The 11041-nt window shown below is 43.1% G+C and overlaps 1 protein-coding gene across 1 annotated transcript in view; it reads left to right on the top strand.

Annotated features, from left to right (window-relative positions):
• The first annotated feature begins 1219 nt into the window (after positions 1-1219).
• Positions 1220-11041, top strand: part of LOC126425265 (fasciculation and elongation protein zeta-2) — a 428469-nt gene continuing 418647 nt past the window's right edge. The window contains exon 1 of the mRNA XM_050088235.1: positions 1220-1870. Coding sequence (XP_049944192.1) covers positions 1410-1870 — 461 coding nt within the window. The 5' untranslated portion in view covers positions 1220-1409. The remainder of the gene's footprint in view (positions 1871-11041) is intronic.

Below are 11041 nucleotides of genomic sequence, written 5' to 3'. Positions count from 1 at the left end.
GAGTCCATTTTCGATGCGATTAATTACGATTTATAAAAGAAATGCACACGTGGTGGAACACAAAACCGAAACGAAAGCTTTAATATCCTCATCTAGAAGAGACGTCCAAAGACAACATTTTGCTCATCTACTATTGTTAAAACTTCCTTATGTGATGCTTCTCTGGTATTCAGCGACGGTAACACGGCAAGAACCACAACTCTTATGAGACTAGGATTTGGTGCAGGTTGCTTCACTGAAATGAAGAAGATTGAAGATGTGCCTATTGCTAGTGCTGCTAGCCAATGAAGGATTTTGCGAAAAGGGCATGCTAGAAGGATCAGACTAGAAAAAAAGAGCTACATGAAGACCAAAAAGGCCAAATATATGGTTATGGCCAACATTATGAAACTTTTTTCTGGCATAAATGCTAATAAAATGTTTTTTTTCTGCATTTCTCGCAACTTTTATTTTTCAGTGTATAAGGAACATTTTCTGTTGAACCACCGCAGACAAATAGGTGAAATCTGCTACGGACTTTGTGTATTCTAAAACATAGCTTCATGTGGGACAAATTTTTTCAAAGTTCATTATAGTCAAATAAAAATAAAATAAAATAAAGCAAACAAAAAATTCTTGCGAAATTTCTAAGACTAGTATTAACAAGCTGGTACACAGATTTGTTTATCTAATTGCTAAGAACAACCGATCACGTTTTGAAAGTGAAAAGTAAATTAGCCTTTGAGAAAACATTTCTGATGCGGTAGTAGGTACTCTGAAGGCATCCAGCAACTTTGAGGAAAGTATTTGACAAAAAAATTAAAGAAACATCCAGATTATAGTCAATAATATAATGATAACATGCGAAAAATTTAGTTCAATTATTTCTCAGGTAATAAAAGCTCCATTAGTGTATACGTTTCCGCGTATTTTCTCATACGTCCCCCCTTAAAGAGTTTGGCAGGTTATATCCTCTTACAGAGGGAAACGAAAAACATTCTCGTTTGCGAAACCGCTATGGAACTGTCAGCAGCTTGTCCATCTAAATAACAGCGAATGTGTGCGAGACACATGTACGTATACACATACACAGAACACAAACAACGCAGCAAAGTGAGAGAGAGAGAGAGAGAGAGAGAGAGACAAACGAAATTCGCACTTCTGCAACTGGATCAATAGGCCGCGACGGTGGCGCTAGTCTGGTGGCGCGCGGCGGAACTAGCGAAACGAGCCCGGCGCTCTCTCGAGCCGGCTGCTCAGTCGCCCCTGGGACTTGGACGCGCGCGGATCGGCAGAGCGGGCGCGGGTTGGCGGAAGGCGGGCCCGTCCAGACAGTAAACAACACAGGTGTGCGAGAGGCGGCGGACACACGACGGAGGGGCGCGTGCAGGAGGCCTCCGCTGCCCGTAGCGGGAAGCCGTGATCCAGCCATGCGCGATATGGCGGGCAAAATGGCCGAGCTCAAGTTCGAAGCTCCGCTGGCACAGTTCGAGGAGAGCGAAGAGTGGCCCCAAACCACCGGCACGACGGCCCTGTCGGACAACACGAGGCCGGGGGCCGATCCCGCGCCCGACGACAACTTCAACCCGGCCACCAATGGCGAGGGTGGCGGGACCACCACCCCTCCTGGAGAGCAGCTGGACAACGACGCGGCCAACAAGCAGTTCCAGGAGCTGCAGCAGCAACAACAGACGACGACCACCACCATCACGACGGACCCGGCCAGCGTGTCCAGTGACACTTTCAACGAGATGTTCTCCGGGTCGCTGGAGGACCTCGTCAACACGTTCGACGAGAAGATCACTCGCTGCTTTTGCAACTACGACGAGAGCGTCGAAAAGCTAGCCCCAGTGCAAGTTCGCAGCCAGGAAGAGATCATGAACGAGTGCCAGTAAGTACCCGCCGACACTATAGCAGCTTTGCTTTCCGCGTCTTAGCTATTATTGTTGTTGTTTCTGTGTTGGCTTCAGTGCAAGAACAGGTTTGATGCAACTCTCCACGCCACTTTATCTTATGCGTGCCTCTTCATCTCTGCATAACACTAGCAACCTACATCCATTTGAACATGTTTACTGTACTCGAGACTTGACTAGAATTATTACCCCCTCACACACACACACACACCTCCATTACCGAACTGCAATTCCTTGACACCTCCAGTGATCCTTTTTTTTTAGTCAAGTTGCGTGATAAATTCTTTTTCCCTTAATTCTCCGCCCTAGTTACTCAAGCCATACAACAAATCCTCAGCATTCTTTTGTAGCACATCATCTCAAAACTCTTCATTCTCTTCTTGTCTAAACTGACTACCATCCTCGTTGCACTTACATTCAGGAAAAATATTTTCAGGAAAGACTTCCTGACACTAAATTTGTATTTGATGTTAACGAAGTTCTCTTTTTCAGAAATGCTTTCCTCGACATTACCCAACTGCATTTTTACCTTCACTAATTCGACCATCATCGGTTATTTTTCTGCTCAAATAGCAAACCTCACTTTTAGTGGCTCATTTCGTAAATTAATTCCTTCAGCATATTCTGATTGAATTCGACTACAGTCCAGTTTCTTTCTTTCCCTTTTGTTGATGTTTATCTTATAATCTCTCTTAAAGACAATCCATTCTCTTCAATGGCTCTTCCAAGTCCTTTGCCATCACTAATAGAATTACAATTTCAGTGGCAATGTGGAAAGCTTTTTTTCTTCTCTGTGAACTTACGTTCTCTTCCCAAATATCTCTCTGGTTCCCTTTACTGCATATTAACATTTGGATAAGACTATAAATCGTGTTGTTGTTGTTGTTGTGTTGGTGGTCTTTAGTCTGGATACTGGTTTGATGCAGTTCTCCACGCAACTCAGTCTGTTCAAGTCTCTCCATCTCTGCAGAACCACTGCAACATATACCCATTTGAATCGGCTTACTGCAGTCAAGATTTTCGACCTACAGAACACAAGATTCGTGTTTGAAACGGTGACATCGTCACAGGGATGTAGCGATCGTAATAGTGTTGGTAAAAAATATATGTTTTTGTCTCGATCACAAAGTACTTTTCTTTACAAACGACCCGTTTCAACGTCTTATGCACTAACGTCAAATATAGAAAGAACAAACAGCTGACTGCTGCCAATGAGACTGCAGTGCACAATGACGTGTCATTCATTTCCAAACATGTTAGACCTCATAGTGGTACGCAAGGCATTGAAGCCTATCATATATTAATAAAATTCTTTATAACTGAGACGTAAAACGTTTATATTTTTAACAGATTTGTTTTCCCCAGGGACATGTTTCCGAGTAGTCCCTGACCAGAGATCCGCTTGGGGACTATTTCACCTCCGTAATTTTTTACCCATGTGGATGCCGCCACCATTGGACCATACTGTAGATTTGCATGTACTCAGGAAATACAACAGCTGTGGTTTACCCATGCTTTCAGCCAATCACAGTACCATCATAGCAAGGCCATGTTGGTCAGTGTTACAAGGCCAGATCTGTCAATTATCCAGTGTGTTGCTGCTCTTCAGCAACCATACATCAGCCTGTTCCCGACAGGTATCCCATCCCATCCTGTAATGTGGTTGTTCCTATGGTACAGCTACAAATATCACTGAAGAACGCAAGCCGCCCTAACTCTGCAATGTTCATTGTTTGTGACAGATGATGCGACACATGTAGAACAGGACAATAAGTCCTAAAATAAATATTAACAAACTACGATGAAATTGTGGTGAGTGCAGTTTTAGAGAGGTCATTAATGTTACAGTTGCACCAAAGCTCTACATCCAGGAATCATAACCTTCCAACAGTTTTTATAGAGATCTTTATGGATTTCTCCTGCTGGGTGATGTGTTACTGTACAGCCTATCATTTGCTCAATGTATACTGGTTTATGTGCAGTTTAATTATATCCATCCAGAAACGGATGCTTTGCATGTTGCACGGGGTTGAGATGGTTTCAGATTTCCTTCGGGAGTTCCACACCAGTTGGCGATATGGCTGGCCAGTCTAATTTTCAGACCTCGTCCCGAATACAGTTTCAAGATCACTATAAAGCGCTTTGATCAAGACAGTAGAGATGAGTGTTTTAGATTGAAGTCTGATATGTGTTAGGTGAGAAAGAACTTTGTTGCTTGGAGAGTTTGTAGAGACTGGCCTGTTACACATCGCTAACTGTCTGTTTCTGTCTGAGCTTTAATGGTGCAACATTAACGAGACACGCTAAAATCTGCACCACTTCCCTGTCTTCATGTCTTACTATTACAGTGGCGCTTCATCTCAGACGACGACAACAAGCAGTAGCGTGAGAATGAAGTAAGATGTGGAACAGCTTAGTATATCAGTGACTTAGAGCTGCCAGAAACTAGCATATATTTCCTCAATAACTCTTTGCCACTGCAAAACCGTAAACACAGCTCCCTTGTCTTAAATCACTGACAACGTCTTGGAGAAACAACATACTGTTCACCTATTAACTTTAAAATACTGATACCCAGCAGTTTGAAAATCTCGACAGAAGGTCATTTTTGTATGATAATATCAACAATAGCTGCGTAGTACGTATACTTATTCAATCTTACCAGACTAATGTGGTGCATCGTGATTAAAAACATGCATAAGAAAGGTAGTATACACGTGTTGTGACGTGTGCCATCAAAAATATATCGGACTTACGCCCTGACGCAAACATAGCTACGGTACAATAAGACGACTCGTAAACCGATAAAAAATATGTTCAGTGTCCTGGCATTTAACCGTCACTGAATGACAAGCAGATGATAGACTCTTCGCAGATGATGCAGTTAGCTATAACAAAGTACTATCTGAAAACAAAGCTGCACAAATATCTCGCCAGATCTTGAAAAGATTACAGAGTGATGCTAAAGACTGGCAATTTTTTTGGAGTGTTCAGGGATGTAAAATTCTGCACTTTACAAAACGAAAAAAGTTATATCCAATGAGTAAATCAGCCAGTCACAACTGGAATCAACAGACTCGCGTACAAACACCTAGGCGCAACAATGTCTGTAGGGATATGTAGTGGAACGATGACAAAGGCTCAGACATAGGAAAAGCAGTTGGCAGACTTGGTTTCATTGGTAGAATACCAAGGAAGTGTAGTCAGTGGGTACAATAAATTTCTTACAAGTCAGTTGTGCATTACATCTCACGTGAGCAGTACTCTGATGTAGATGTAGATGTGGATAGCGACCCATGGAACACCACGACATGGCTGTCGAGATCTTCACCGAACCCCCACCACATTTCACTCTCGAGTCGTAAACTCGGTCAGAAGCTGGAAACAGTGTGCAGAAAAACTTGTCCAACAAAATGACTTTCGCCCATTGGCACATAGGCCAGGTTCTTATGACTCCAGCAACATGCTGTTACCGGCATTTGCACCACTGATGGGTGATTTTGGAATTTCAGCTTTCCCTGCAGTTCCCCAATTCTGAAGTTCACATTGAATTGTTTTGGTGCTGACAGGCTTTGTGAGTTCGACACACAGTCCTGCAATGACTTTTGCAGCTGTCGTCGTCCTATTTGTCATCAGAGCCCTCTTCAGTGACTGTCTGTCGCTATAATTCAACAACTACTTTTATCCGCATTGTGAATGAGCGGATAGCGTTTATCCGCTTCCCCTGTATACGGTGTAAATCTTCGATGTGATGCCTCTTGAAACACCATACACTTGGGCTCCCTTGGTTGCGGAAGCATCCACCGTATGAACGTTAACAACCTGCCCACGTTCGAATTCACTCAGCTCCGACTCACAACTACACAGAACACTCTACTGACCACAACTGAGACTTGCTACATGTTGAGTTCATTGCACAGCTGCCGTTTTGGTCAAATACAACGGCGCTAGTGTGGCTGGCATCTGCATTTTTGTTCAAGAAGGTCGTTCTCGCGGGGTTTTCTTATTTTTGTCCAACCCCTGCAAGTGCGAATAGACAGAAAATACTTTTTCTAGGTTATATTAAACCTTAAAATGCCGCAAGATGTTCCAACTTTACGGAAAAATACAGGGTGTCCGAAAAGTCTTTCCCTGATTACATAAATTGATAACTCAGGCTAGAAGTAAGATACAAATATGAAACTGGTGTCTAATTGTTTAAAAACTATCAGAGTTTTTTTCACACATCAGTAAACTTCCACATGAGCACCCTTGGTAGTAAGTATCACATCTAGGCGATATTCAATTTCTGTCCACGCATTAGCCAACATCACTGGAGGGATCGATTCAACGACTGTGGTTATCCGTTGCCGCAGGGTTTCAATATCTCGTACACGTGTTCGGTAGAGCTAGTCCTTCACATAACCCCATAAAAAGAAGTCTAATGGGGTCATTTCAGGAGAGCGTGGAGGCCAAACCGTTGGCCCATCACGACCAATCCATCGCCCAGGAAAGGTCATATCGAGATAGGCACGGACGTCCAAGCCCCAATGAGGCGGTGCACCGTCTTGCTGAAACAAGACATCGGGGTGATACTGAAGCAGCTGAAGAACAGCATACAGTTGCAACATGTCCAGATACACTGCAGATGTGATGGTAGCCTCGATAATTCGATCGTGCAATAGCGCGCACCAAACATTCATCTTTGGACTGCCTCTGGTGCACGCCAAGACCTCGCCAGGGGGTTGTGAACCTCAACTGCGCACATTATGGCGATTCACTAGTCCACTGACAAAGAAGGTCGCTTCGTCGGAAAAGGCAATTCGTCTGCGATAACCATCATCGTCCTCAATACGTGATATCATTTCGACCGCAAAGTCATATCGACGTGTACTGTCGTTGGGCAACAAGCCCTGAACGATTTGCACTTTGTATGCACGAAACAATAAACGTTTGTCTAAAATGTCATGGAGCTTTTTGGCATCTGTAATTCACGTGAGGCCCTGCGGACCGATTTCTTCGGACTTGGCAGAAAAGATTGCCTTACAGCTTCCACCCTGGCTGCTGAGGTTCTTGGTCGACCAGACCTCAGAAGGTCAGCAACTGATCCTGTATCCTTGAACTTCTCATACCAGGCTTTAATGCTCTTAACATGAGGTGGATTCCTTCCAAATGTTGTCTGGAAGTGTCTCTGCACTGTGGTTGGTGATCGTGTCTCAAGGTTGCTTCTGATTGGTTAACATGGCTTCTTGGGCACTGCACCTCATCCACTACTTACGTTCTGCGAACCTAAAACAGAAAAAAACTTTGATAGTTGTAAACAATTCGACACAAGTTTTATATTTGAATCTTGCTTCTAGCCTGAGTTATCAATTTATGTAATCAGGGAAAGTCTTTTCGGACACCCTGTAGTGTAAGCTATACGAAAAGACGGGTAATACACAATATGCACAAGAAACAATGGAAGACGAAGAAGTAAGTGCTCAATAGGTGTGTAAGACGCGGATACAGCCTTTGTACCTAACTGTTCAATCGGTTCATCCAAGAAGGAACGACTGATATATAAGATAGGTTCAGCAGTGTGATTAAAAGTCAGGATAAGAAATATCAACGATAAGGTTCGCTGATGACGAGGTGTCCTCACTGGAAGTGAGAAACAATTACAGGACATACTGAACGAAATAAACAGTGTACTGAGCGCGTAGTATGGGCTGAGAATAAAGCAAAGAAAGACGAAAGTGATGAGCAGAGCCAGAAACGACAATAATGATAAAATTTCGGACCACGAAATCGACGAACTGCTGGAACTCTGCTACCTTAGAAGCACATCATGTGCAAAAGGAGGAGGATGTAAAAAGTTGACTAGCACAGGCAAACAAGGGCAACCCAGAGCAAAATAAGTCTACTAGTATCAAACATCTTCCTTAATTTCAAGAAGGGATTTCTGAGCATATAGAACTGCAGCACAGAATTGTATGGAAGTGAGTCATGGGTTACGGGAAAACTGGAGGATCGAAGTTTCTGAGATGTGCTACAGAAGCACCGCTGTTCTGACCTCAAACAGGACAGTCGGGACCGACCGACCGCCGTGCCACCCATCAGGGAATGACGTTACTTGGATGCAGTGATCTGTGGTCAGCACATCGCTCTGCCCAGCGTTGACGGGTTAGCAGACGCGGAGCCGCTACTGCGCTGGCAGCAAGTAGCTCCTCAATTCGCACCACGATACTGAGCGGGATCCGTTCCATTCCACCCACCAAGGAAAAATCCTTGGCTGTAATGGAAAACGAATCCGGGTCTTCCGCATGGCACCTGCACTGTCCGCTCGTCTACAGAGATGGGCGGTGATATACGAAGCTTGTTCAGAAAGTAAGTGTGCTGTGATCATAACACACGGTTGCTTTTTGTTTTTTTGAAGGTTGTCAACACTGAGTGGTACAAATGGGGGGGGGGGGGGAAGGGGGGAAATCCCCTGACCAGTGCAAGCATCGCAGGAACACGGCAGTACGTGAACTCACGTTGTAGCGTCCAGTTTCGTGAAAGACGTCGGTAAGCAAGCCCGCCCATTGCGAGCCATGTGCTGTCATCCGCTTCCTACTCGCGGAACGTATAACACCAACCTAATTTTTTTGCGAATCAAAACAGTTTATGACAAAAGTGTTATGAACTGGTAGAGCGTGTTTAAGTGTTGTAGGGATTTAGTGGAGGCAGAGAAATGTTCGAGACGAGCAGAGGTGTGGAAGACCTTCCTTTTTGTCTGATGATTTGGTGAAAAAATCGAGGAAACCGTGAAGACCTCCGACTGACAGTGTATGGAATTTCTGCGATGTTTCCACATCTGTCTTATATGAGACGCAAAGAAACGCTGGACTTTAAGAGACAATGCGTAAGATGGGTCCCTAAACAGCTGAAAGAGCAGCTCAAGAAATATCGGATCAATAGCGCCAGCCGGCCGGAGTGACCGAGCTGTTCTAAGCGCTTCAGTCTGGAACCGCGCGACTGCTACGGTTGCAGGTTTGAATCCTGCCTCGGGCATGGATGTGTGTGATGTCCGTAGGTTAGTTCTAGGGGACTAATGACCGCAGAAGTTAAGTCCCATAGTGCTCAGAGCCAACTGAACCATTTTTGAACAATAGCGCCCTCGAGTTTCTTGAGCAGCTTGAACTTGAAGGTAAGAATTTTCTGAGCTCTGTTGTGGCTAAAGATGAAATGTAGGTGGCTCATTACAGGCCTGAGAGAAAAAGACACTCGTCAGGGTGGCGTCACAGCAATTATCCATCTGCTAAAAAATTCAAAACCGCAATGTCAGCCACAAAATTACGGCCTCTGTGTTTAAGGACTGAAAGGGCAATATTCGGACGAATTTCTGCCTCAGGAGGAGACTATGAATCCACCACGATATTTTGAGACCCTAAAAACACTCAAAAGGAGCATTCAAAACAAAAGGAGGGGAATGCTGACGAGAGGAATATTCTTGTTACACGACAACAGCCTCAGCCACCCAGGCGCTCTTGAACACATTTTGTTGTGATGTTTTGAATCACTCCCGTATTCTCCTGACTTGGCGAGTTCAGATGTCATCTTTTCACTTCCGTGAAAGCACACGTAAATGAAGTTAGATTTTCAACCGACGGGCAGGTGCAGAAAGAGGTCGTGGAAGGACGGAAGTAACTGTAGAGACAGTTCTTTGAGGAGTGCATAAAGAAGTTTGCGGCACGTCTCGCCACATCCATTGAACATGACGGCGGTTCTGTGGAAAAATAGTCAACAAGTGTATCAACAACATCCCTTAATATTTTTTTCAAATACACTTTTTTAAAAAAGAATATGAAAATTTAGTACGCTTACTTTCTGAGCATGCCTCGTACAAGGATGTTGAAATTACGCGGACTGATAAGATGTGAGGATATTCTGCACATAACCAGCGAAGAAAGGAGCGTATGGGAAACATTGATAAGAACAAAGGACTGGGGAATAGGACATGTATTGAGGAGGGAGCATACTATTTTAAAGATACACCAAATCAACAATTTTGAAGATACGGCAATGAAGTTTTGTACCATGCCTTATATGAAATTAACACTTTTACTGTTAACTATTTTGGAGTATATACATTTAACTTTTTCATTGAATTTAAAAAATTTTCTTTCAAAAAATAGTATATACATTTTTCTCGGCAACTATTCCAGACATTGTAACCTCCCCACAAAAATTTTAAATATAATGAAAGACAATACTTAACACAAATGGGAGCCTAGTGTAACCTCCCCATCGTAATTTTATAAAAAAATGACAAAATTATTTAGAACTGCTAATGGACATTGCGCTAAGCGTAACCTGCCCACAATCAAATGGCAACAAAAATGTGAAATTCGCAATCTGACTCAAATATAAATTCCTCACGAAAAATTAAAGTCCATTCAGTGATAAGAAAATTCAATTAAACCGAAATATCGGTCTTTGGCCCTGTGTAAATCAATCAGAATTTAAGTCTTACCTCAGAATAACTGGATGTCAAATTTCTGCTCTTATCTTTGCGCACGGCTTGGAGGAACTGCATTGCAAATAATAATATTCCTTTTTTTTTGTAATTTTACTGAAAATTTTCTTTAAAAGAAGTGGAATGAATTGGGAAGTGCAACGAAATCTTTAGTTCAATAAAAAATAAAATTTTTGAAAAAATGCTTTTGAAATTAAAAATTATTATTGGGGCACTTGTTGGAGAATAATTATAATAAATAAATTTTTTATTATCTAATGATTATATTAATTAACAGTATACCTCATTCAGCATCTTGACCAGTGTTGCCGACCGCCTACATCACACAACCGCACTGGGCTGCTACTACTGACCGACCGCTCTGCATGACGACTATTAGCGTACTGCACTGCACGACTACTACTGACAGAGTACTGCCCTCAACTAGACAGAGCTACAGACTCGCAACGACTGCCGACAGAGAACTGAGAACCGCTCGCAACACTCGCGCGGTCAAGCGCAAACTCTCTGGTCACAGATGCTACAATGCCTCGCCATCGCTGCTATGTTACATACGTGTTTCAACATGTCTACAAAATTTTCTCTGTTTGATCTCTTTGCGTATAGTAAACTTCTCGCATGAGGGTTTTTTAATATATCGAACAGGAGAATTTTAATATTTTTGTATTAT

The sequence above is a fragment of the Schistocerca serialis genome, chromosome 10 (genome assembly GCF_023864345.2).
Source record: "Schistocerca serialis cubense isolate TAMUIC-IGC-003099 chromosome 10, iqSchSeri2.2, whole genome shotgun sequence".
Taxonomy (NCBI): domain Eukaryota; kingdom Metazoa; phylum Arthropoda; class Insecta; order Orthoptera; family Acrididae; genus Schistocerca; species Schistocerca serialis.
This window is presented reverse-complemented; position numbering and strand designations above follow the sequence as displayed.